Source organism: Capricornis sumatraensis, chromosome 1 (assembly GCF_032405125.1).
Source record: "Capricornis sumatraensis isolate serow.1 chromosome 1, serow.2, whole genome shotgun sequence".
NCBI classification, from domain to species: Eukaryota; Metazoa; Chordata; class Mammalia; order Artiodactyla; family Bovidae; genus Capricornis; species Capricornis sumatraensis.
The window spans coordinates 121,910,670-121,937,808 of NC_091069.1; the positions used below are offsets into that span (position 1 = coordinate 121,910,670).

A 27,139-nucleotide genomic window follows, 5' to 3' on the forward strand; every position below is an offset into this window, starting at 1 on the left:
TTGACTCTTTGGAAAAGACTCTGATGCTGGGAGGGATTGGGGGCAGGAGGAGAAGGGGACAACAGAGGGCGAGATGGCTGGATGGCATCACCAACTCTATAGACGTGAGTTTGGGTGAACTCCGGGAGCTGGTGATGGACAGGGAGGCCTGGCGTGCTGCGATTCATAGGGTCGCAAAGAGTCGGACACGACTGAGCGAATGAACTGAACTAAACTGAATGTCTCATTATTATCATCATTTAACCTTTGTATATATCCCCTTTTAACTGAAATACTGAAAAGTTAGGAATTATATAATCCTTTTCTACACCCATTTAAGTCTCTTAATTGAAAACTGAAAATTGGTAACAAGTTGTCATATATCTATAACTTTTGAACAACCACAGTATTATTTAATAAGACCTAGATCACAAAGATCACAATTTCTTTCTGTTTAACTACTGTTTATGTTTATACATTTTATATTTTAACATGTACTTAATTAGAATATTTTTTACTTAAATAGATGTAAACTCTTATTAAAATATAAGAATTTTTTTACTTAATAGAGCAAAACAACTTGAGCCAGATAGAATAAATAAAGCAATTCAAATTATGATTAGAATTAAAGCCTATGTGATATATTTAAGAGCATTTGAATCATAGTGAATAAAACCAAAAAATATATAGCTTCTCTGAAAATAATATTTTATTTTATGAGTTTCTCCTTTTAGACAGTATTTCTTGACCTAACAAAATGTATGTACTATTCTTTTTTTTAATCTAGCATATTTTAAGTATTAGTAACTATTAGTTTAGTCCATGAATATACCAATAAATATAAAACATCTGTACTATACTATTATGCACAGATTTATATTATACATAGTTGAGTTTTATAATAATATTAATGCTTTTTAATTAATTGAAAGGTATATAGAAGCAAGAACCCATTGTAAACTACAGCCTGTAAGAAAAATACCATAGGTAACAAAATTTAATCAAGAAGGAATTTTTTGTAACTTTATGCTTATTTAAAAAAATATTGTCAGTTTAATTAAATAAGCAACCACATAGTCTTTCAGTCACTAGCAATTTTAATTCACCAAATGAACAAATCTATGAAAGCGATTTTGATTTCTCAGAATAGAATTCCAAATATAGATAAAAACATGGTAAAGATTTTAGGATATCTATTACATGCAAAAACATTTTTGGGGATTTTCCCAAGAGCTTCTGAAAAATCAGAAATATGTGTTTCTTTTTTTCCTCAGAAAAAAAAAAAGTCACTAGAAACAATTAAGTTTGTCTCTGTGGGTATTTTATTATAGCAGAAAGGTTTTTACTTGTTCTAAGAAGGAATAGCTAGTTGTGTAAAATCAAAACATTTTAAATAAAATTTACATAAGTGTGTATATATTCTAATGAATATTTTAACTTGGTTTATTAGGGTATGATCTGGAATTTTTACATATCTAATTCTTATTTTTGAGTAAAGTTCTAAAAAATATATCTTTTCTGATAATTAAGCAAGCATAATGATAAATATTGCTCAGGCAAATAAAAATGTTTAAATCAATTGTTTTAGCCTTTAGAGTATTTGAAACAAAAATTAATCATATTATAAACTATGAGAAAAATACAGACAAACAGAAAAGTATGAAAAATAGCTTGTCTTTCATGGTATTGGGCTGATTGCATTGACAATTACTCTTTTTTACCTCAAAAGGGCAGACAGACTAAAAACCTCCATCAGAGGACAGACAGCCTGAAAACCACAATCACAGAAAACTAACCAATCTAATTACATGGACCACAGCCTTGTTAACTCAATGAAACTACGACCATGCCATGTAGGGCCATCCAAGATGGAAGGGTCATGGTGGAGAGATCTGACAACACGTGGTCCACCGGAGAAGTGAATGGCAAATCAATTCTGTATTCTTGCCTGGAGAGCCCCATGAACAGTATGAAAAGGTAAAAAGATACAACACAGGAAGATGAACTCCACAGGTTGGTAGGTGCACAATATCTGCTACTGGAGGTCAGTGGAGAAATAATTCCAGAAAGAATGAAGAGACGGAGCCAAAGGATAAAAAACACTGAATTGTGGATATGATTGGTGATGGAAGCAAGCTCTGATGCTGTAAAGAGCAATATTGCATAGGAAACTGGAATGTTAGGTCCATGAATCAAGGCAAACTGGAAGTGGTCAAACAGGAGATGGAAAGAGTGAACATCGACATTTTAGGAATCAGAGATCTAAAAAGGAGTGCAATAGATGAATTTAACTCAGATGATGATTGTATCTACTACTATATCTATTCTTGTGGGCAAGAATCCCTTAGAAGAGATGGAGTAACCATCATAGTCAACAAAAGAGTTCAAAATGCAGTACTTGAATGCAGTTTCAAAAACTACAGAATAATCTCTGTTCGTTTCCAAGACAAAACATTCAATATCACGGTAATGTATCTAAGCCTAAAAGATGATGCTGAGAAAGTGCTGCACTCAATATGTTAAAATTTTGAAAACTCAGCAGTGGCCACAGGACTTGAAAAAGTCAGTTTTCATTCCAATCCCAAAAACAGGTAATGCCAAAGAATGCTCAAATGACTGCACAATTGCACTCATCTTACATGCCTGTAAAGTAATGCTCAAAATTCTCCAAGCCAGGCTTCAGCAGTACATAAACCAAGAACTTCCATATGTTCAAGCTGGTTTTAGAAAAGGCAGAGGAACCAGAGATCAAATTGCCAACGTCCCCTGGATCATCAAAAAAGCTAGAGAGTTCCATAAAAACATCTACTTCTGCTTTATGGACTATGCCAAAGCCTTCAATAGTGTGGATCACAATAAACTGTGGAAGATTCTGAAAGAGATGGGAATACAGGACCAACTGACATGCCTCTTGAGAAACTCGTATGCAGGTCAGCAAGCAACAGTTAGAACTGGACATGAAATGACAGACTGGTTCCAAATTGGAAAAGGAGTACATCAAGGCTGTATATTGTCACCCTGCTTATTTAACTTATATGCAGTGTACATCATGAGAAACGCTGGGCTGGAGGAAGCACAAGCTGGAATCAAGATTGCCAGGAGAAATATCAATAACCTCAGATATGCAGATGACACAACCCTTATGGCAGAAAGTGAAGAATAACTAAAGAGCCTCTAGACCAAAGTGAAAGAGGAGAGTGAAAAAGTTGGCTTAAAACTTAACTTTCAGAAAACTAAGATCATGGCATCTGCTCCCATCACTTCATGGCAAATAGATGGGGAAACAGTGGAAACAATGGCTGACTTTATTTTTCTGGGCTCCAAAATCACTGCAGATGGTGACTGCAGCCATGAAATTACTCCTTGGAAGGAAAGTTATGACCAACCTAAACAGCATATTAAAAAGCTGTCTAAAAATTTTGACATTACCTTGTCAGCAGAGGTCCATCTAGTCAAAGCTATGGTTTTTCCATTAGTCATATATGAATGTGAGAGTTGGATTATAAAGAAAGCTGAGCACTGAAGATTTGATACTTCTGAACTGTGGTGTTGGAGAAAACTGTTGAGAGTCCCTTGGACTGTACGGAGATCCAACCAATCCATGCTAAAGGAGATCAGTCCTGGGTGTTCATTGGAAGGATTGATGTTGAAAAGCTGAAACTCCAATACTTTGGTCACCTGGTGAGAAGAGTTGACTCATTGCAAAAGACCCTGATTTTGGGAAAGACTGAGGGTAGGAAGAGAAGGGGATGACAGAGGATGAGATCGTTGGATGGTAACACTGACTCAGTGGACATGAGTTTGGGTGAACTCCAGGAGTTGGTGATGGACAGGGAGGCCTGGCATGCTGAGGTTCATGGGATCACAAAGAGTCAGATGACTGAGTGACTGAATTGACTGAATCCAGTCTATGAACCAATCTGTAATGCTGCATGAGATGAAGTTGAATGGTTCTGTTAGGACCTACAAGTTCTTCTAGAACTAACACCCAAAAAAGATTTCCTTTTCATTATAGGTGATTGGAATGCAAAAGTAGGAAGTTAAGAAATACCTAGAGTAACAGGCCAATTTGGCCTTGGTGTACAGAATGAAGCAGGGCAAAGGCTAATAGTTTTGCCAAGAGAACGCACTGGTCATAGCAAATACCCTCTCCCAACAACACAAGAGAAGACTCTACACATGGACATCACCAGATGGACAACATTGAAACCAGATGGATTATACTGTTTGCAGTGAAAGCTGCAGTCAGCAAATACCATCTGCAAAAACAAGACTGGGAGCTGACTGGGGCATAGACAATGAACTCCTTATGGCCAAGTGAGACATAAATTGAAGAGAGCAGGGAAAACCACTAGACCATTTAGGTATGACCTAAATCAATCCCTTAGGACTATACAGTGAACGTGAGAAATAGATTTAAGGGACTAGATCTGATAGACAGAGTGCCTGAAGAACTATGGACAGAGGTTCATGAAACTGTATGGGAGACAGGGATCAAGACTATCCCCAAGAGAAAAGAAATACACAAAGGAAAATGACTGTCTAACGAGGCCTTACAAATAGCTGTGAAAAGAAGAGAGGCGAAAAGCAAAGGAGAAAAGGAAAGATATACCCATTTGAATGCAGAGTTCCAAAGAACAGCAAGGAGAGATAAGAAAGCTGTGCTGAGTGATCAATGCAAAGACATAGAGGAGAACAATAGAACGGGAAAGGCTAGGGAGCTCTTCAAGAAAATTAGAGATACCAAGGGAATATTTCATGCAAAGATGGGCCAATAAAGGACAGAAATCATATGGACCTAAGAGAAGCAGAAGATATTAAGAAGAGGTGGCAAGAATACACGAAGAACTATGCAAAACAGATCTTGGCAACCCAGATAATCACGATGGTGTGATCACTCACCTAGAGCCAGACATCCTGGAGTGTGAAGTCAAGTGGGCCTTAAGAAGAATCACTACAAAGTTAGTGGAGGTGATGAAATTCTACTTGAGCTATTTCAAATCCTAAAAGATGATGCTGTGAAAGTGCTGCACTCAATATGCCAGCAAATTTGGAAAAGTCAGCAGTGGCCATAGGACTGGAAAAGGTCAGTTTTCATTTCAATCCCAAAGAAAGGCAATGCCAAACAATGCTCAAACTACCACACAATTGCCCTTATATCACATGCTAGCAAAGTAATGCTCAAAATTCTCCAAGTCAGGCTTCAACAATATGTGAACCATGAACTTCCAGATGTTCAAACTGGTTTTAGAAAAGGCAGAGGAATCAGAGATCAAATTGCCAACATCCGCTGGATCATCATAAAAACAAGAGAGTTCCAGGAAAACATATATTTCTGCTTTGTTGACTATGCCAAAGCCTTTGACTGTGTGGATCACAGAAAACTGTGGAAAATTCTGAAAGTGATGGGAATACCAAACCACCTGACCTGCTTCTTGAGAAACCTGTATGTAGGTCAGGAAGCAACAGTTAGAACTGGATGTGGAACAACAGACTGGTTCCAAATAGGAAAGGAGTACTTCAAGGCTATATATTGTCACCCTGCTTATTTAAATTCTATGCAGAGTACATAATAAGAAATGCTGGGCTGGATGAAGCACAGGATGGATCAAGACTGCCAGGAGATAAATCAATAACCTCAGATAGGCAAATGACACCACCCTTATGGCAGAAAGTGAAGAAGAACTAAATAGCCTCTTGATGATAGTGAAAGGAGACTGAAAAAGTTGGCTTAAATCTCAACATTCAGAAAACTAAGATCATGGCCTCTGGTCCTATCCCTTTAGGGCAAATAGATGGGGAAACAGTGGAAATAGTGGTCGACTTTATTTTAGGGGGCTCCAAAATCACCACAGATGGTGATTTCAGCCATGAAATTAAAAGATGCTTACTCCTTGGAAGAAAAGTTCTGATCAAACTAGAGAGCATATTAAAAAGCAGAGACAGTACTTTGCCAACAGAGGTCCATCTAGTTAAGGCTGTGGTTTTTCCAGTAGTCATGTATGGATGTCAGTTGGACTATAAAGAAAGCTGAGCTTTGAAGAATTGATGCTTTTGAATGGTGGTGTTGGAGAAGATTCTTGAGTGTCCCTTGGATTGAAAGGAGATCCAACCAGTGCATCCTAAAGGAAATCAGTCCTGAACAATCATTCGAAGGACTGATGTTGAAGCTGAATCTACAGTTTTGTGCCACCTGATGTGAAGAACTGACTTATTTGAAAAGATCCTGTTGCTGGGAAAGATTGACAGCGGGAGAAGGGGACAACAGAGGATGAGATGATTGGATGGCATTAGTGACTTAATGGCGGAGAAGGCAAAAGCATCCCACTCCAGTACTCTTGCCTGGAAAATCCCATGGACGGAGGAGCCTGGTAGGCTGCAGTCCATGGGGTTGCTGAGGGTCAGACACGACTGAGCGACTTCACTTTCACTTTTCACTTTCATGCATTGGAGAAGGAAATGACAACCCACTCCAGTGTTCTTGCCTGGAGAAGCCCAGGGACAGGGAAGCCTGGTAGGCTGCCATCTATGGGGTCGCACAGAGTCGGACACGACTGAAGTGACTTAGCAGTTACTTAATGGACATGAGTTTGAGTAAATTCTGGGAGTTGTTGATGGACAGGGAGGCCTGGCATGCTGCAGTCCATGGGGTCACAAAGAGTCGGACACACCTTCTTGACTGAACCGAACTGAACTGGACCTCAAAAGATATTTTAGTAGGCCTGAGTAAACAAAATGTCCCTAAACAAAGAGGATTGTCATTGAATTATTAATATTTCTATATAACAAGAACTCTTTGAAATTCCACTTATGAAGTATTTTAAGATAACTATACTGCTAATAATAATCATTTAAAGAGGTTATTTACTCTTACTAAGACTTCATCACAGGGGCAGAAACAGTTTGACTGTAATACTAAAGGAGTGTATGATCCCCTGGTGGCTCAGACGGTAAAGTGTCTACCAACAATGTGGGCGATCCGGGTTCAATCCCTTAGTTGGGAAGATCCTCTGGAGAAGGAAATGGTAACCCACTCCAGTACTCTTGCCTGGAAAATCCTATGGACGGCAGAGCCTGGTAGGCTACAGTCCACAGGGTCGCAAAGAGTCGGACACGACTGAGCGACTTCACTAAAGGAGAGAGGACATTTTACTCCAGATGACCATATAAATATATCCCACAAAATAAAGGGGCATGTTTGAATAAATAGAGTAAGTCAAATGAGCCATATAGCTTTTAAAATTATATAGACACTGAATCATTATTATCTGATTCTCAGGTTCCACTTCTTTAAGATATCATGATAAGTTCACTTTTCTGAGAGGATTTTTCTCTATTACTGCTCAGTTGTATAATCTCTATGATACATATTTAACTATATGTGCATTAAATTATGTCAGGTTTTCTAAGCAGTTTCAAATAAGTAGATCCCAGCTTCCTAGATATTTTGCAAAATTTTGTGCTCTTTTAATCTTTTCACATCTTAGGAAAACAATGTTAATACACTGCTTCTAGTGTTATACAATAATTATTATGAAACCAAGCAATTATTATGATGTTTCTTAAATGAAGATACACAAATATTATTTCCTTCTTTAATGTCTTTAGAACAATCTATTATAAATTATATTGGTTTTTCTTATTCCATATGTGATAATTGCATAAGCAGGTCTAACACAACTTAGAGAAATGTGTTAACATACCTATTCTCAAAACAGAAATATTGTTTTAAAATTAACTACCTGAAATTTCATTCATAGGCATGAACCTCTGATATAGCTTGTTTGACTCAGCCAATATTCTCTCCGGAAGCCCTCCAGGTATAACAGGAGTGCATTTCCCTGATGGATGGATGTTAGTTAGGATTAACCACATGACTTTTTCAATGTGAGAGGAGCAAATGCCTGAAACTTGCTTTCTTTATTGAGTTGTGCTCTTTTGCTTCTGACATCACCATGGTATAGTTTCCTCCCTGTAGTTGCCACCTCTTGAATCTGGTTTCAGGTGTTACTGGACCCTAACATGGAGTTAAGCATCGCTGCTTGCAGTAGTGCTGCCTATTCAGGGTCAGCTGGTTCCAGTTGAGCAAGAGAATTATTAATTCATGTCACTGAGTTTTGGAGTGTTTACTATGTATATGTATTGTGACATTAGCTGATGATGTATCTAACCACATGGCTTTTTTTTTTTTCTTTCTCCTGAGCCATTTTCGTTGATTCTCATATATTTTGTTACTTTGTTTTGTTTATCACTGGTTTTCATTGCTAGAATGTAAGGTCCATAGAGTCCATTTTTTTTGTTAATTATAATTCTACATTCTCAGCACCTGTAAAAGTGCTTGGTGTGTAGTACGTGCCTGATAAATATTATTGAATGAAAGAACGTAATTAAAATTTGAACCTTAGTATGCTTAAACTTAGGCTTCCTTGTGGCTCAGTGGCAAAGAATCCACCTGATTAGGCAGAATATTAGGGTTCAGTCCTTAGTTTGGGAAGATACCTTGGAGGAATGAAATGGCCAATATTCTTCCCTGGGAAATCCCATGGACAGATGAGCCTGCCCAGCTACTGTCCATAGGGCTCAAAAGGGACAGACACACTCAGCAAGTAAACAACAACAATGATTAAATTCATAAAATAATAAATTTAGAGCAAATTCTTCCTATTTACACAAGAAAAAACTGAAGCTTTGGTAATTTAAATCACTTAACAAATGTCCTAGGATTAGACCTAGTAGATCCATTAAAATCTAAGAATAGCTCCTATTACTATGACTTTAAATATTATTCTAGCAAAGTCCAATATATTAAAAAGAAAAATTGCTAGCAAGTTTACACCATCACCTCTTTTTTGGGTGTTAGTTCTAAAAGGCATTGTAGGTCTTCATAGAACCGTTCAACTTCAGCTTCTTCAGGGTTACTGGTTGGGGCATAGACTTGGATCACCGTGATACTGAATGGTTTGCCTTGGAAATGAACAGAGATCATTCTGTCATTTTTGAGATTACATCCAAGTACTGCATTTCAGACTCTTTTTGTTGACCATGATGGCTACTCCATCTCTTCTAAGGGATTCCTGCCCACAGTAGTAGATATAATGGTCATCTGAGTTAAATTTACTCATTCCAGTCCATTTTAGTTCTCTGATTTATAGAATGTTGATGTTCACTCTTGTCATCTCCTGTTTGACCACTTCCAATTTGCCTTGATTCATGGACCTAACATTCCAGGTTCCTATACAATATTGCTTTTTACAGCATCATACCTTGCTTCTATCACCAGTCACATCCACAACTGGGTATTGTTTTTGCTTTGGCTCCACCCTTTCATTCTTTCTGGAAATATTTCTCCACTGACCTCTTGTTTTGAAGGACAAAAAGATGTCCTTCTTGTTATAGGGGACTGAAATGCAAAACTAGGAAGTCAAGAAACACCTGGAGTAACAGAAAAATTTGGCCTTGGGATACGGAATGAAGCAGGGCAAAGGCTAATACAGTTTTACCAAGAGAATGCACTGGTCATCACAAACACCATCTTCCAACAACACAAGAGAAAACTCTACACATGGACATCACCAGATGGTCAACACCAAAATCAGAATGATTATATTATTTGCAGCCCAAGATAGAGAATCTCTATACAGTCAGCAAAAACAAGACTGGGACCTGACTGTGGCTCAGATCATGAACTCCTTATTGCCAAATTCAGACTTAAATTGAAGAAAGGATGGAAAACCACTAGACCATTCAGCTATGACCTAAATCAAACCCCTTATGATTATATAGCTTAAGTAAGAAATACATTTAAGGAACTAGATCTGATAGAGTACCTGATGACACTCAGAGTTTGTGACACTGTACAGGAGACAGGGATAAAGACCATCCCTTGGAAAAGAAATGCAAAAAAGTAAAATGGCTGTCTGAGGAGGCCTTACAAACAGCTGTGAAAAGAAGAGAAGTGAATATTGTAAAGTAATTAACCTCCAATTAAAATAAATAGATTTATATAAAAAAAAGAAAAGGAGAAAAGGAGATATTCCCATTTGAATGCAGAGTGCAAAAGGATAGCAAGGAGAGATAAGAAAGCCTTCCTCATCAATCAAAGCAAAGAAATAAGAGGAAAACAATAGAATGGGAAAAACTAGAGATCTCTTCAAGAAAATTAGAGATACCAAGGGAACATTTCATGCAAAAATGAGCTCAATAAAGGACAGAAATGGTATGGACCTAACAGAAGCAGAGAATATTAAGAAGAGGTGGCAAGAACACACAGAAGAACTGTAAAAAAAAGATCTTCATGACCAAGATAATCACGATGGTGTGGTCACTCACCTAGAGCCAGACATCCTGGAATATGAAGTCAAATGGGCCTTAGAAAGCATCACTACAAACAAAGCTAGTGGAGGTGATGGAATTCCAGTTGAGCTATTTCAAATCCTAAAATATAATGCTGTGAAAGTGCTGCACTCAATATGCCAGCAAATTTGGAAAACTCAGCAGTGGCCATAGGACTGGAAAAGGTCAGTTTTCATTCCAATCCCAAAGAAAGGCAATGCCAAAGAATGCTCAAACTACCACACAATTGCACTCATCTCACACGCTAGTAAAGTAAACCTCAAAATTCTCCAAACCAGGCTTCAACAATACATGAACTGTGAACTTCCTGATGTTCAAGCTGGTTTTAGAAAAGGCAGAGGAACCAGAGCTCAAATTGCCAACATCTGCTGGATCATCAAAAAAGCAAGAGAGTTCCAGAAAAACATCTATTTCTGTTTTATTGACTATGCCAAAGCCTTTGACTGTGAGGATCACAAGAAACTGTGGAAAATTCTTCAAGAGATGGGAATACCAGACCACCTGACCTGCCTCTTGAGAAACCTATATGCAGGTCAGGAAGCAACAGCTAGAAGTGGACATGGAATAACAGACTGGTTCCAAATAGGAAAAGAAGTATGTCAAGGATGTATATTGTCACCCTGCTTATTTAACTTATATTAAGTGTCATCATGAGAAACGCTGGGCTGGGAGAAGCACAAGTTGGAATCAAGATTGCCAGGGGAAATATCAATAACCTTAGATATGCAGATGACACCACCTTATGGCAGAAAGTGAAGAGGAACTAAAAAGCCTCTTGATGAAAGTGAAAGAGGAGAGTGAAAAAGTTGGCTTAAAGCTCAACATTCAGAAAACGAAGTTTATGGCATCTGGTTCCATCACTTCATGGGAAATAGATGGGGAAACAATGGAAACAATGGCTGACTTTATTTTTCTGGGCTCCCAAATCACTGCAGATGGTGAATGCAGCCATGAAATTAAAAGACGCTTACTCCTTGGAAGGAAAGTTATGACCAACCTAGAGAACATATTAAAAAGCAGAGATATCACTTTGCCAACAAAGGTCTGTCTAGTCAAGGCTATGGTTTTTCCAGTGATCATGTATGGATGTGAGAGTTGGACTGTGAAGAAAGCTGAGCACCGAGGAATTGATGCTTTTGAACTGTGGTGTTGGAGAAGACTCTTGAGAGTCCCTTGGACTGCAAGGAGATCCAACCAGTCCATCCTAAAGGAGATCAGTCCTGGATATTCATTGGAAGGACTGATGCTGAGGCTGAAACTCCAGTACTTTGGCCACCTCATGCGAAGAGTTGACTCACTGAAAAATAGCCAATGCTGGGAGGGATTCTGAACAGGAGGAGAAGGTGATGACAGAGGATGAGATGGCTGGATGGCATCACCGAATTGATACACATGAGTTTGCGTGAACTCTGGGATTTGGTGATGAACAAGGAGGCCTGACGTGCTGCAATTCATGGGGTCGCAAAGAGTTGGACACGACTGAGTGACTGACCTGAACTTATACCATCACATACTGTGAGCTGGCTTAATATCAACCATACTTGGATAGTAGAAAAACAAAAGCTTGTCCCTGCATTTGCTCTACTGAAATTCAACCCCAAAATTCTGATTTAGGGCCACAGAATTCTGGCTGATTAGATTCAAATTGTTGGACTTGCATTTTTTCAAGAATTAGGTACCTTAACTTTGATGGTCATGCTATTCTAGACTGAGGTATTTATTATTAAGATATAATAAATCCAAGAAGAAAAACCTACTAGCACCACACCCTAAGAAGGAGGAGGGCGGGGCACTGTTATGGACTGAAGATCAGTGTTTCCATAAAATTCACATGTTCCAATGTGATGGGATTAGGAAGTGTGTCTTTGGAGAGGTGATTAGAAATAGATGAGGTCATAGGTTGGAGCTCCTGTACCCCCAAGGAGTTAGGAGAGAGTTTTTTCCTCTTGTTCTACTCTCCATCATAGGAGGATAGAACCAGAAGACAGTGATCTGTATTTGGAAAAGGTCCTCACCAGAACCCAACCATGCTGGCTCCCTGATCTTGGATTTCCAGTCTCCAGAACTGTGAGAAACTGATTTCTGTTTCTCATAAGTCACCCGGTCTATGGTACTTTATTATAGCATCTCAAACAGACTAAGCCAGGCTGTAAGCAGTCTACCACAAGGTCTTTGCCTATTTTTCAGGATCTTCAGGATGACAAAACCCAGTGATACCAGTGAAGGATTGGAAAGATGTGATCTTAAGGCACAGCCGGGTCCTGTAAAGTTCTATCCACGATGTGGTTTTCTCTGTCAAACACACAAAGTTTATTCCTACGAATGAATTTTGTGTCTCCTCCAAATGGGCATGTTGATCCCTTATCCTCCATGTGATAGTGCTTAAAGGTGGGGTCTTTACAAGTAATTAATTTTAGATGAAGTCATAAGAGTAGAACCCCCATCATGGGATTAATGCCCTTAAAGAAAGATGATGAGAGAGGAGGTGTCTCTTTTTCTATATGAAGGAAAGGCCGTGTGATGATAACCTGCAAAAGAGCGCTCACCAGGAACTCGACCATTATGGGCTTTCTAGCTTCCAGATCGTGAGAAATAAAAGTTTCTGCTAAAGCCACCCAGCTTAAGATATTTCATTATAGCTGCACAAACTAGGACATTCACTGTACCAGGAGAACTGAGATCACTGAGACAGGTTCTTCATTCCAAGGAAGGTAGAAAATGTGATGAAGGTAGAATTTGATATTTCTCGACCATTAAGTTAAGCAGGTGCCAAGAGGTAGCGATAAATCCAGTAGCTACACAAAATGATTATTTCATTTGTTTGTTTGATATTTGTTCATATCTAAGATGTATCTTTTCAAGGGTCAAATATTTTCTAAAATTCTTTAACAACTTTTCATCATCATAATTTCTAAAGTATATTTTCACAAGATTTAATCTGCATCAATTATATCTGTCAGAAATAGATACAAACGTGATAAAACTAGAATAAGTTATGGTATCTGTACACATTAAGAATGCTAGATATTTAAAGTTTTCACAGAGGGTCCATGTAAAGTCTGGGTTAAAAAATACAGATGACCAGTAAAATGATTTTTTTCACCTTTCTTTCTCTTCTTATTTTCTTATCTTCTGGCTGTAGACATAAACTTTGTATTTCTTTCAGATGTTGTCACTGAAATTCTCATGTTGGGTATAAAATCTAAGTAGTTGCTGGCATTAGAACCAAATTACTTCTATAAGTGAGCCATGTTCTTTAAAGTTTGAACAATTTAAATGTATTATGGTGAGCACACACGGTAGGTTCATAAGACAAGATTTTAATCACAGATATAAAATGCCTGTCTGCTATAAACAAGGAGCTTTTCTAATTTCTATTTGCTTATTGAGATGCTATCTTTAAATGTAAAAGTCATGGTCACACCTTACCTACCTCATCCAGTACATGTAACAGAGAATACTACCAGAATTAGTTATTTTGAGTGATTGCAAATCTTGAGGAAATAATTGTGATACAATAAATGGAATAGGTATGGAAGTAACATAAGTCTGTATTAAAAGATTAATTAATCTCTCTATATCCTTAAGAGTTTTCTGATATAGCTAACAAATTTTATACAGGAGAAAATGCATTTAAATATTGCTATTATCTCTAACAAGAAATAAAAGCAGGTGCAGAGAGCTCAATAATGATAAAATACAAATAAAAAAGTCAATATTTTGCAACAGGCATTGTTGCCATGTAACTGTTAAATTAAATTTGTCACACAAAATAATTAAATCTAATTAACAGATAATACATAATGAGTACCTAGTCACAAAATTTAATGATACTCTAATTGTAATCAAACATGTTATGTAATTGGTGCTTATTGTGTTCAGCTACATATCACACACCTGTTATCTCCTGTGTTTTATAAATTGGAACTCTAGTTTAACTCTTGCTTCTTATAAAGGGTAATGCCTTTGGAATATTGAAAATGAACTGGTAGGATGCCAAGGAGTCTGCTTAAACTGAAACACAAAAGAGGTTTTGAGCAACAACAACAAAAAAAAGATGTAATCTATACACCTTCTAAGTTTAGTATTACTGTAATAAATGTGGTTGGTATCAAATTATAAATGGCTCAATTCTTTTCCACTCATTCTTACAATATTACAATTTAGTTTCTTGAATCACATAGTAATGACTATTTTGGTAAAATGTTTGTGACAATGTATAATTTCTTTGTAATGTTTATAATTGTATACTGTTTTGAATCAAAGATGGAGACTGGAAATATTCTTCTTATTTCTAAAATGTAAATATTTATTCACATGAATAACTTCTGATGGCATTACAGTCCATTGAATTATATTAAAGAGCTTTTCGATGAGGGTGAAAAAAACTAAGATCACGGCATCCTGTCCCATCACTTCTTGACAAATAGAAGGGGAAAAGGTGGAAGCAGTGACATATATTATTTTCTTCGGCTTCAAAATCACTGCAGATAGTGATTGCACCCTTGAAATTAGACACTTGCTATTTGGAAGGAAAGCTATGACAAATCCAGACAGAATTTTGAAAAGTTTGCTGACAAAGGTCCGTCTAGTCAAAGCTATGGTTTTTACAGTAGTCATGTACGGATGTGAGTGTTGAACCATAAAGAAGGCTGAGCGCTGAAGAATTCATGCTTTTGAACTGTGCTGTTCGAGAAGACTCTTGAGAGTTCCTAAGACAGCATGGAGATCAAATCAGTCAATTCTAAAGGAAATCAACCCTGAATATTCATTGGAAGGACTCATGCTGAAGTTGAAACTTCAATTATTTGGCTACCTAATGCAAAGAGTCAACTCACTGGAAAAGACCCTGACACTGGGAAAGATGGAAGGCAAAAGGAGAAGTAGGTGGCAGAGAATGAAATGATTAGATAGCATCACCAACCCAGTCGACATGAAATTGAACAAACTCCAGGAAGTAGTGAAGGACAGAGGAGCCTGGTGTGCTGCAGTCCATGCGGTTGCAAAGAGTCGGACATAACTTGGCAACTGAACCACAACAGGCGAATGACAATTTAATGGCATTTACTATGTTCCTGAAAAGTGAAAGTGAAGTCGCTCAGTCGTGTCCGACTCTTTGGGACCCCGTGGACTGCAGCCAACCAGGCTTCTCCATCCATGGGATTCTCCAGTCAAGAATACTGGAATGGGTTACCATTTCCTTCTCCGGGGATCTTCCCAACTCAGGGATTGAACCCCGGTCTCCTGCATTGGAGGCAAATGCTTTAACCTCTGAGCCAACAGGGAAGTTTCTACTACATGAAAAAAATATGAACTTTAGCAATTAATGACATAAGGTGAATAATTATTTTATTTTCTATCTAAGTATAAATTTATCTTTTACTAGAATATGCATGTTTGCTAAGTTGCTTCAGTTATGTCCGACTCTTTGAGATCCTATGGACTGTGGCCTGTGAGGCGGCTCCTCTGTCCTTGGGATTCTCCAGGCAAGAATAGTAGAGTGGGTTGCCATGCTCTCCTCCAGAGGAATCTTCTCCACCCAGGTATTGAACTTGAGTCTCTTTTGCATCTCATTCAGTCTCCTGAAGTGGCAGGTGGGTTCTTACAACTAGTGCCACCTGGAAAGCCCCTACTAGAATATAACTAACCATAAATAAATTTTAAATATATAACTAACCATAAATAAATTTTCACCATAATATTCATCCATTTTAAAACATTTTTTTTTCAGGATTCAGTTTTAATAAATTATACTAAGTACCTAGAGGGTAATAATCTCATATGCCTCCCACAGAGTAGAGGTTGGGCACATACATGGGCACATTTATATATTGCTATGAACCTAAAAGTAATTCTTAAATGTATCATAAAATTTCAAAAGTGAGCTGGACTTTTAACATTGTGGAATTAAGGAGTAAATTTTATTGTGAAAAATAGAACATTTGAGTAAAGCATATAAATAAATACTATAAGAATCTGGGTTAATCAAAGAGGAATCTAGACTTCCAGAGATTTTCAACTCATGTGTAATAGATATTTAGAAGAAACTCATCATGGGAAGAAAACAAGAGGCCCCGGCTTAGATATAGGATGTGTATGTTAAATCCACAAGCAAGAGACCTCTCATTTAAAGACTGAGAAAAACAAAATATGTCAATAGAATGCATGACTTAAGTTTGATAGTGTATTTTCATTTGCTTTACATGAAATTCAGCCTTAATCAGAATTATTCCCTTGCCAGGCTCCTCTGTCCATGGGATTCCCCAGGCAAGAATACTCAAATGGGTTGCCATTTCCTTCTCCAGGGGATCTTCCTGACCCAGGGATAGAACCCAAGTCTCTTATGTCTCCTGCATTGGAAGGTGGGTTCTTTACCACTAGCACCACCTGGGAAGCCTTTGTAGGTAAAAGAAACTATTAAAAATCTGAATATCTAATTCTAAACCTCAGCTAAAGCCATTTATTTATTTAAGACACAGTGCAGAGCTTACTGAATCTCAGTTCCCTGACCAGGTATTGACTCAAGGCCATGGTGCTCCAAACCACTAGACCCCATCTCACAATTTAGAATTTGAAATAATTCACATACCTAGAACTTACTATATCTTTCAGGTATATTTCGTATGAGTACAGATAAAAATATCAAATTAAATAAAATTGACTACATAGAAGATTGATATACTGAATGAGAAAAAGGAACTTAACTTCTTCTTCTTAGGCCTTTGCAATTGAACAATCTTTTATCATGGTAATGGTTTATTTAAAGCTGTGTGTGTGTGTGTGTGTGTGTGTGTGTGTGTGTGTGTGTGTGTGTGTATCTGAATTGTTCAGTTATGTTCCACTCTGCAACCCCATGGACTGTAGCCCTGCCAGGCTCCTCTTTCCATGGAATTCTCTTTCCAGGCAAGAATACTAGAGTGGGTTGTCATTCTCTTCTGTAGGGGATCTTCCCCACTCAGGGATCGAATCCAGGTCTCTCACATTGCAGGCAGATTCTTTACCAGCTGAGCCAATGATTATAAAAAGTAAGAGTAAAATTTGAAAAAAAAAATTATGAATGGAAGAAATAAATTAAAAATTGCTGTCTGGGCATGCCAATGATAGCCCAACTCCCCTACTGGTAATAATTAAAAAGACTGGAAATAGCACAAATCAAACAAAACAATAACAACAGCACTACCCTAAGGCTTCTATAGAGGGAGCAAAACAAAATTGGGGTTGTGGAGGGGAATGAAAACTAGTTTCCTTGTTTTCGTTTTTTCTTTTTTTTTCCAGCTTTATAGCTATGTCTAGAGGGAAGGTGCTAGATAAGGAGTTTCAAAGTGATTCTGGACATAAAACACATCCAGAAATATAGAGGTACTCTGGAAAGAAGCCAATACAGATTGAATAGTATGGGGATTATCCTAGACAAGAGTCAGAGAGGAGATGCCATAATTCTGGGTATAAAACCACAGAATACTCAGCCTAAACTCTGAGCTCTACACACTTAGAACAGATACACAATGCATAGCAAAGACATTAAGAAATCAACTGAGATTTGAATAACTGATTACAGGAGACAACACGGGACTCAGGGATGATTATCTACTTAAAACACTTTTTTCCAGATGGTTGTTGAGATCCTGAGTCTGCACAGGACAATATTTATAGTATCCATGACAAAATGCCATATTTCTCAACATTCCATGTACCAGGAGAATATGAACAATTCTAAAGGGAAAAGACAATTATCATATGCACACTCCAAGATACCTCAAATGTTACAACTATTAAATATTTATTTTAGAGCAGCATTTAACTATGTCCAATGAGGTAAACAAAAATATATACAGAATAAAAGTTATATAGGAAATCTCAGCAGAGAAACAAAAAATACAAAATAGAAAAAAAATATTTTTAGAGCTAAAAAAATTAATATCTTAAATAAAACAAAAAATTCACTGAATGGACTCAGTAGCAGTAAGGAGATTATCAGCAGAGAATCAGTTAACTTTAAAAGCAAACAACAGATATTGTCTAATCTAAAGAATAGTGAAACATAAGATTCATAACACTGAACAATGTCTCAGATATCTTTGAGTCAAAAGGTCTATATGTTTGTAGTTAACAGTCCTAGAGATGAGAAAGAGATTAGAACATAATAAATATTTATAGATTAAAAACTGTCAAATATATTGACAAATGCAAATTTACAGATTCAAGAAATTCAGTATACCTCAAACAGGATAAACCCAAAGAAAACCACATTTAGACTTATCCTAGTCAAAATTATAAGCAACAAGATGAAGAAAATAAATTGAACTCAGCTTTAGAAAAATGACACATGGCATAAAAGGGATAAATAAATCAAACTGCCATGGATTTATCATCAGAATCCAAGGAGGCTAGAAGACAGAGGAACCTCATCTTTAAAGAAATGACAACCTAGAATTCCCTCCCTCTCTATCATTCCTGAAAAAAATCATCAGGAATGATAGAGAGGGAGAACATTTTCAGATGAAAATAATAATAATAATAAATAATAGATGATATCCCCAACAGTCATGCTCTACAATAAATGGGAAAAAAATATCCTTAGACTGGAGGACAATAATATTAGAGGAAAATCTGGATCTGTAAGGACAGAGGAAGACAAAAAAGAAATTATAAAAACATGAGTAAATAATATTTCTCACTTTCAAGTTCCTTAATATATCTATAATTTATTAAAATAATTTCTGGTGAGAGTCTCAATTAAAATGAATATGGATATAATGCATATGACATCGAACATTTTTTTAAAAGATCAGTGTGGAGTACTTGTAAAGGCATCTGTATTGTTGCAAAGCTTTTACATTTAATATAAAGTGTCAGATTATTAACTCTGAGAGAGCCTGAATAGCTATTTGTATATAAGACAAAATGCACCTAGTCAGGAATTAGTGGAGAAAATGAATCATTCATGAGGAAGACATACATTAGAGAGAGAAAAATGATCCACCAAAGATAAGCACAGCCTGAACCTTTGAGCACATTAATTCACATGGGCCAAGGAACTGTGCAGCTGTGACTAAATTAAGGATGTTGGGTTGAGAATATTATCCTGGATTATCCAATGTGGGTTCAACGAAATGGCAGGCAAGTCAAAGATAGAGACAGTGTGAGGAAGGAAGCAGAATCAAGGTCACGTGATGGAATGTGGGACTCATTCTACCATTACTGGCTTTGAAGATGGAAGGAGATTGCAAGTTAAGAAAAGTGGGCATATTCTAGAAACTGTAGAGCCTCCACAAAGAAACACAACCCTACAAATACTTGATTTTATCCCAGTAAGTATCATTTCTGACCTCTAATATCAAGAGTTTGAAATAATATATGGTATTGTTTACAGCAAGTAAATTCATGTTCACTGGTTACATCAACAACAGGACACTAAGAAGATATAGACTATAAATGTATATTATGTCACTGAGCCTCAAAATACAAAAAATGCAAAAATAAACAAAGAGAGAGAGAAAAAAGTTCACAAATATGATAGAGGATTTTAACAACCATCACTCTAATAGAACAAATTTGGTGAATGCATACAAGATTTAAAGAACATATCTGTGTTTTAAGTACATATTATGTATTCACTAGACAGATAATATGCTGAGACATTAAACAAACCTCAGTAAATACAACAATAATCAAAATCATATAGAGAATATTTTTTGAAGCAAAACTGAATTAAATTATAAATTAGTAACAATAAAATATCTAGGGAAATGCTAAATATCTGAACGCTAAACATATTCTCACAAATAATATTGACCAATGATGAAATAATCTACAAAATATAAATTATTTTCAACTGAAAGCCAAGAGAAACACAATAAATCACTATTTGTGGGATGCAGTTAAAGTACTGCTTAGAGAACAATTCCAGAAAAAGCTGAATAAACCAATATGTAAGCTTTTAAAAGCAAAGGAGGACTGCACCTGTGATCAAAAACAACTTGAATTTGGTTCACAATCAGTCCTTGCAAAATAGAGTATCCTAAATACTGTGTTTTAAATATTATACAATAATTTATGAGGATGTGAAATAATTCAACAGAATTCGAATGAGAAATGAAATTCTCACTACATACATGAAACACAGGACCAATAATATTAAGAATAAACAGATAAAAATCTAAGGAGATGTTGATCAATTACTGATAACTAACATAGTTCTGTTTACACTGTGATTTAGGCTAAACGTTCCATTAAAAAGTAACAATTTTTACGGTAAGCAGTATCAAGACTATTAAATACAGTCAAATCTATATTGTGAAATCTCCCATAACCTCCACTAGATGTCTCTAATAACTTGACTTTGGCTACATTCCTTCTAATGTTATATAGGAAATACTGCAACATGAACTACATCTGTGTTTTGATTTTCCTACAAAACTTAATGTTTTTCAAAGAAGAAAAAAGTTGTCTTAATACACAATTGAAAAAATTAAAATAACTTACATTCAATATCAAGGTACATGCTCTTTTGGTGCCCTCCGATTCTACTTGCAGCTTCACAGTCGTATCTCCCTGAATCTGACAAGTCCACATCTTTAATGTGCAGTGATGAACTTCCATGCTGCCCTTTGACTTCGATACGTCCATCTGGGCTCTGTTTACATTGATTTGGGGAAAAAGGAAGATTTTATGCTTATTTTGTGTAAAATGATGATGAAACATATTGCATTTATCATTGATATAACATTTCAAAATAAACTCTTAACTGTATTCAGTTTTTTATTTCAAAAATCACTGTTCCCATATTTATACTTTACTGGTTTTAGCTTATCCATTTTAGGGACACTGACATGCATGTAATAAAAACATGTTTTATCAACCTTTTTTATTTAGCATGCTCTTTGCTTTTTAGACTTTCACTTGCTTTTTATAAAGCTAGTATGTTCTTCTAGGGACTTCCCAGGTGGCGCAAGGATTTTGTTGTTGGCTTTCCGTTGTGTTCTTTGCAAACAGCAAAATGACAACAATGCCTATTTAATTCTGGCTACAGCTTACCAGCAAAAATACCTCTGCCATACTTTAGTTTCTTATTTCACCACACAAGGAAAATGTACCAAGATGTATGACAATTAAAGAATTTAAAAGGAATTTATAGTTTTTATTTTTGAATGAATGCAACAGTATTGCTTATAAATATAACTGGTACCATATGCATCACAGATACACTAATAAAAGCACTGTATTCTTCGGAAGTCATTGGAAACAATATGGAAAGATTACTCACATACTCGACAAGTATGACTCAAGTCAAGGAATTACTTATAATCCTATAGTCTATAGATTGTATTTCAAATAAGAATTATTGTGTGTAACATAATTAGCATATCCAGAATTGTTTTCTTAAATCATGTAAATACCTTAATAGCACACATATTAAAACAGAGGTAGTTTATTCAGTCAATTTTACTTTGTACTGTCAAGATATACAGTGGACTTTTAACACTTCATAACTCATTGAAGATATCTGCTCTACCATTATCGAATTGATTCTTTTTAATATTTAAGGCTTTAGTGTTCAATAGAATATTATATGTCATTCAGTTGAAATATGTATCTTATTATACACAGTATAATGGTTGTATATTTTTATATATGACAGATTCAAATAAATTTCAATATGTATGTTTACTTTGCATTATTAAAATGATGTTTAATCATTTTTCTTTATTAATATCAAAAGACTATACTTTTTCATGGCTTGTGGGATCTTATTTCTTTCACTGGGGATCAAACCCAGATCCACAGAAGTAAAAGCCTGCTTCTTAATCACCAGATCACCAGGGAAGTCCTTCACTGGACTCCCTTAAAGGCCTTTTCAAACATGTTGATTGGGGCACAATATGGTTACTTTTTTTGCTTTGTAATTCTGTATGTGAATGCAATCATTAAATAATCCCATTAATTATTGATAATTTATTATTTGAGAAATAGTCTTCAAAAATAAAGAAATAAGCAAAAGCATATTAGGGGTGCAACTTAGGCCAAAATTAGTCAAAAATATGTTCCCCACCTTCCAAGTACTGCTAAAGAAATAGTAAGGTGAAGTTTTCAACCTGAAGGGCATTCTATTCTGCCAATTTTTAAGATGTTCAGCTGCTAAACCCATTTACTTAATTGAAAGAAAACAAAATCCAAGTATTCATGGAAGTTAAAAATCAGAATGAATGAATAATTGGCCAAAGTAAAATGGCCAATTGTTATACAAGGTAACTAACTGCTGTTTCCTTACTAAAAAAATATCCTTTGGCCTTTATTAATTCTCTGGTAGCTCATTTGGTAAAGTGTGTCTGTAGTGCAGGAGACTTGGGTTCAGTCCCTAGGTTGGGAAGATCCCCTGGAGAAGGGCATGGCAACCCATTCCAGTTTTCTTGCCTGGAGAATCCCCACAGACAGAAGAGCCTAGTGGCCTACAGTCCACGCAGTCACACAAGTCGGACACGACTTAGCAACTAAACCACCACCACCATTCATTGCTAAATTCTTTTGAACTTGCCTTCCTTTCTTTTGTGCTGACTTTCCTTGGCTTTCAGGACACCCACATGATCCTGATTTTTCTCCCAGTTTTAGTTGCAGCCTCCTTTGTTTTGGATTTGATTACAGCCTCCTCACTTCCTTGAGGTCTCTGTATTCTGGCCTGGACTCTAGAGCTTTTTCATTTGAGCACTCTTAGCCCTGACCACATCTACACAGAGATGGCTAGTCACTCTTTCTCCCTCAGGGTCCTTCTTTTCCTGGAGCTTCAGAAATAAGATACATCACATGCAGGGAAAGTCCATTTGATACAGATCTCAAACCAGCATGCGTAGATGAATGTATCACACCCACCCAGCATCACCTGCCCTCTCCCAGGTATCTTTCTTTCTATGAATGATATTAATACTAATTATTTTCCATGTTTCATGCTATACCATGTTTTCATTCTTGCATCAGTTGCTGAATCTTCATTCATCTATTTATATTCTAAGTAATGATACATCTCAGTTTAACATCTTGCTTGACATTACATTTCCAATTTTCAGGAACTGTGTTCCCCTAGACACATCTGCTTTCTCCCTCTCCATTCAGAGTTTCAGTTGTGCTGCTGAGTTGGAAGGATATTGACAGGTGTCTCTCGATTTCAGAGAAAACAATCACACTCAGGAAGAATGTGACCAAAAAAACCTCCCTGACTCTGCAAAATTCTACATTATGTTATTTCCTATGTTTCTTTTAGCAAAAAAACATTCCAGCTGCAGAAATTATTTCTTGTGAAACTTAAAATAAGGCTTTTTTTAAAAAGGAAACTTTTATTTCTCGTAACTACTTTATGATGGTTTCACCACCAGAAATTTTCTATAATTACACATAGTATTATATTGCCTCTACCAACTCCTTAGCCTGATATTGATGGACTTCCATATGGCATTATCTTTCTGTTTAAGGACACCTTACAATTTAGGTATTAGTAATTTGGGTTCCAATCAATTTGAACTACTTGTATTGCAATGAATATCCTGTGCTGTCTTTCTCTAAGCATCTTTCACATATCTGTCTCTAATCTTTCCCCCTTTAGCTCTTTCATATCCATGTGGCAGAATTCTACCATCACTCTTTCCATTTCTTAGCCAAATATAATTTTATATTCATAATCCCTCATTGACTACTGTGTGTGTGTGTGTGTATGTATAATATTCTTTGAAATCAATGCATTTCTTGGGACATAGTGTTTATTCTGGTTTTATCTGAAACTTTGGATTTTATCCTGCAGGTTGATATTACAGTTGTACAAATGCAAAACATTTTAATGACACTTCATATGAAACTCACCTGGACTAGCATCTATGACAGAATTGATACATTCTAATTTTTATAAGGCAAATTAACTAATAGTGAAATATACATATAATTGTATAAAGGAAATGTAATTCTTCAGCTATTCTTTACTATGAATGAAAACTTTGTACTTAATATATTTATTAGAATGTAGATAAGATACATTATTAATAATGTAAAACATCCTTCTTTCATTAGGGAAAATATTGTCTTTCTGCACATTAAAAAGTAAATTTACCCACCTTAAAAATAAACAGTTCCTTTGGTTATCACCTGTTATAAATGATATAGCTTTGACTTGTGAATAACTATTCATGTAAATTAGCATGTTATTAATATTAGTAAAAATGGTAGCATTTAAAATACTAAGGCAGCCAGCATGCCCTATCTTTTTTCTTTCTCATACTCATGTGTTAAACTGTTTTAGAATCATTGACATTTTAGAGAAAATTGGGGATCCTGTCACTTAGTTACTCAACATTTTTATCTATGTTTGCAATTGTTTTACAATAAGCAACGATATATCTGAAATTAACAGAAATTTAGGAAGAATATAATCTGTTCTATTTCTGGAAGGAGTGTGATTCCCTGAGAAATAAGTCATTTTCAGAGTTAGCATTGTCTCTGTAATAATGCACAATATGCATTTGACTAGAAGACCAAAGTCATTTCTTCTCATTTCATATTCCAAAGGGCATCTTTCTCTGTGTGCTACAAAAATATATTATACATTTATGAAAGAAAATTCATTTATATGTTGGCTTTGATTCACCACCTACAGAAGATTCACTTAAGACATCAGATATTTGACCAAGACAAGTTAATTGGTATATTAGCTGTTCATGTAGTATTTTCAGTTCCTATCACTGCATTAAGATGATTGGAAACTAAAGTGTCTGCCTGTACATTATTCTTTCAATCTTTTACAAAAAGATACTCTCAGAAATTTGACTTGGTATTATATCTTTTGCCTTTCTGAAGGTCAACTTAAGAACTGCTTTCTTGTATAGTATTTCACTGTTTTTATAAAATGATTATTCATAGTGCTTATTGTCCTTTCATTGACATCAAATATCTATGTGAAAACTATTATCTTGAGTTTAGTACAAAATAAATATTTTGTTGTAAATTTTAACTGTTTTACATTTTAAATTACATAACATATATCATGGTTGGTATGCTAATGCTAAGTCACTTCAGTTGTGTCCGACTCTGTGCGACTCCAGAAGGCAGCCCACCAGGCTCCTCCATCCCTGGGATTCTCCAGGCAAGAACACTGGAATGGGTTGCCACTTCCTTCTCCAGTGCAGGAAAGTGAAAAGTGAAAGTGAAGTTGCTCAGTCGTGCCTGACCCTCAGCGACCCCACGGACTGCAGCCCAGCAGGCTCCTCCGTCCATGGGATTTTCCAGGCAAGAGTACTGGAGTGGGGTGCCATTGCCTTCTCCGATATCATGGTTACTTTGTGGCTTTACTTGACTAGACTTCATTGCCAAATTTAGAATTCAGTTGCAGCAAACAATACATCTGAGTTGAAGGTCAGAATTCCCTTCCTTCTTCCTCACATTTATGCCTTTGAATGTTTTTAGGGTCATTGACACTTTTGGCCTTTTGCAAAATGGTGGTTCATGTCAGTTACTCAACATTTTTTTGTATGTGTGCAATTGTTCTACAATAAGTGTCCAGGCACTGAGGATACAAGCTGAGCAAAACAGAATAGTTTCCACCTTTAGTAGAATTTAACTTTAACTGATAAGACAGATACCATTTTAAAAGTAAAATACAAATAAAATGAAAAATACCACAGGTTCATTGTGGGGATATTATCAAAGGGGTGGGTTAGAGTCAGAGGTATATTCCTTGAGACACTGAAGTGTGGACTGGAATCTGGAAATGGTGAAAGAGGCAGCGGTGTAGAGAGAATTCAGTGCTGTAGAGAGAATATGGCATGAGAAGGCTTATGGACAAACTGAGAGAAGACAGCAGGTGTAGAGAAAAGGCTGAGAGCACATGGGATCCCCTGACATTGGAGGCTGACAGAGAACCCGTGGAGCACCCAAGACACACAGATGCACAACAAGTTTTTACCTTTGGGTTACATACTATTTTTTCTCATTATATGAGATGCATTTTTTTGGGGGTGGGTGGATTTTTTATTATATATTCTGTTTGTATTATTTTTAATTGCATTCCATTGCATCTCTATTGCGTGTAAATTAAATTTAATTTCAAATAAGTAGAGGTAGCAGCAAGACATAACTGTTAAATGCATAAGAAAGAAAGACTCTTTCCAAAGGTCATTGGAATTAACTTATGCAAACTAACTTCTCAAAATCATAGGATTCCTATGTTTACTCTTAGTATTAAGGTCTCTTTCCTCTGGGCTTGATCCGACCTTCCTAATTTTATTCCTATTTTCATATCATGAAATAAACTTATGTACATTTACCCTTCCTCTAAGGAGGGTAAACTGATGAAATAAAGAGTAATATGTCCAGGAAAATTTAACTTATAGTTTCTTCACTGGTCATAGAGGTCAAAGGCCTTGTTGGTTTTATACAGATATAAACTCTGTGTTACTATTCAATGGCTTTAAATCTGTGGGTACTAATAATTATGTATCACATTTCCAAAATTTATATATTACTTAAAATTATATTAAGTATTCCAATTGTATTTCTATATCACTGTTATTTATTATGGTTATTCATTGTGACTGGAGTTCTAAGCAAATAAATTAGAATAAAAGAAATGTGCTTATAGTATAGCTGATCATACTCTGGCAATGCTTTTGCTTACTCTGAATGACAAGATACCTACTTTTATCAAATCCAAAGATAACACAACAACATATTTGATGGCAAGATTTTTCAGAAAATTCAGGGCATAGGAATTCAGGACAAGCCATAAGTGTGGGGCTAGTGTAGAAAGCCAGTAGGAAAATCCCACAGATTC

The 27,139-nt window shown here is 36.2% G+C and overlaps 1 protein-coding gene across 1 annotated transcript in view; it reads right to left on the reverse strand.

Annotated features, from left to right (window-relative positions):
- NCAM2 (neural cell adhesion molecule 2) overlaps positions 1-27,139 on the reverse strand; it is a 251,778-nt gene that overhangs the window by 130,932 nt on the left and 93,707 nt on the right. The window contains exon 9 of the mRNA XM_068967942.1: positions 20,818-20,968. Coding sequence (XP_068824043.1) covers positions 20,818-20,968 — 151 coding nt within the window. The remainder of the gene's footprint in view (positions 1-20,817; positions 20,969-27,139) is intronic.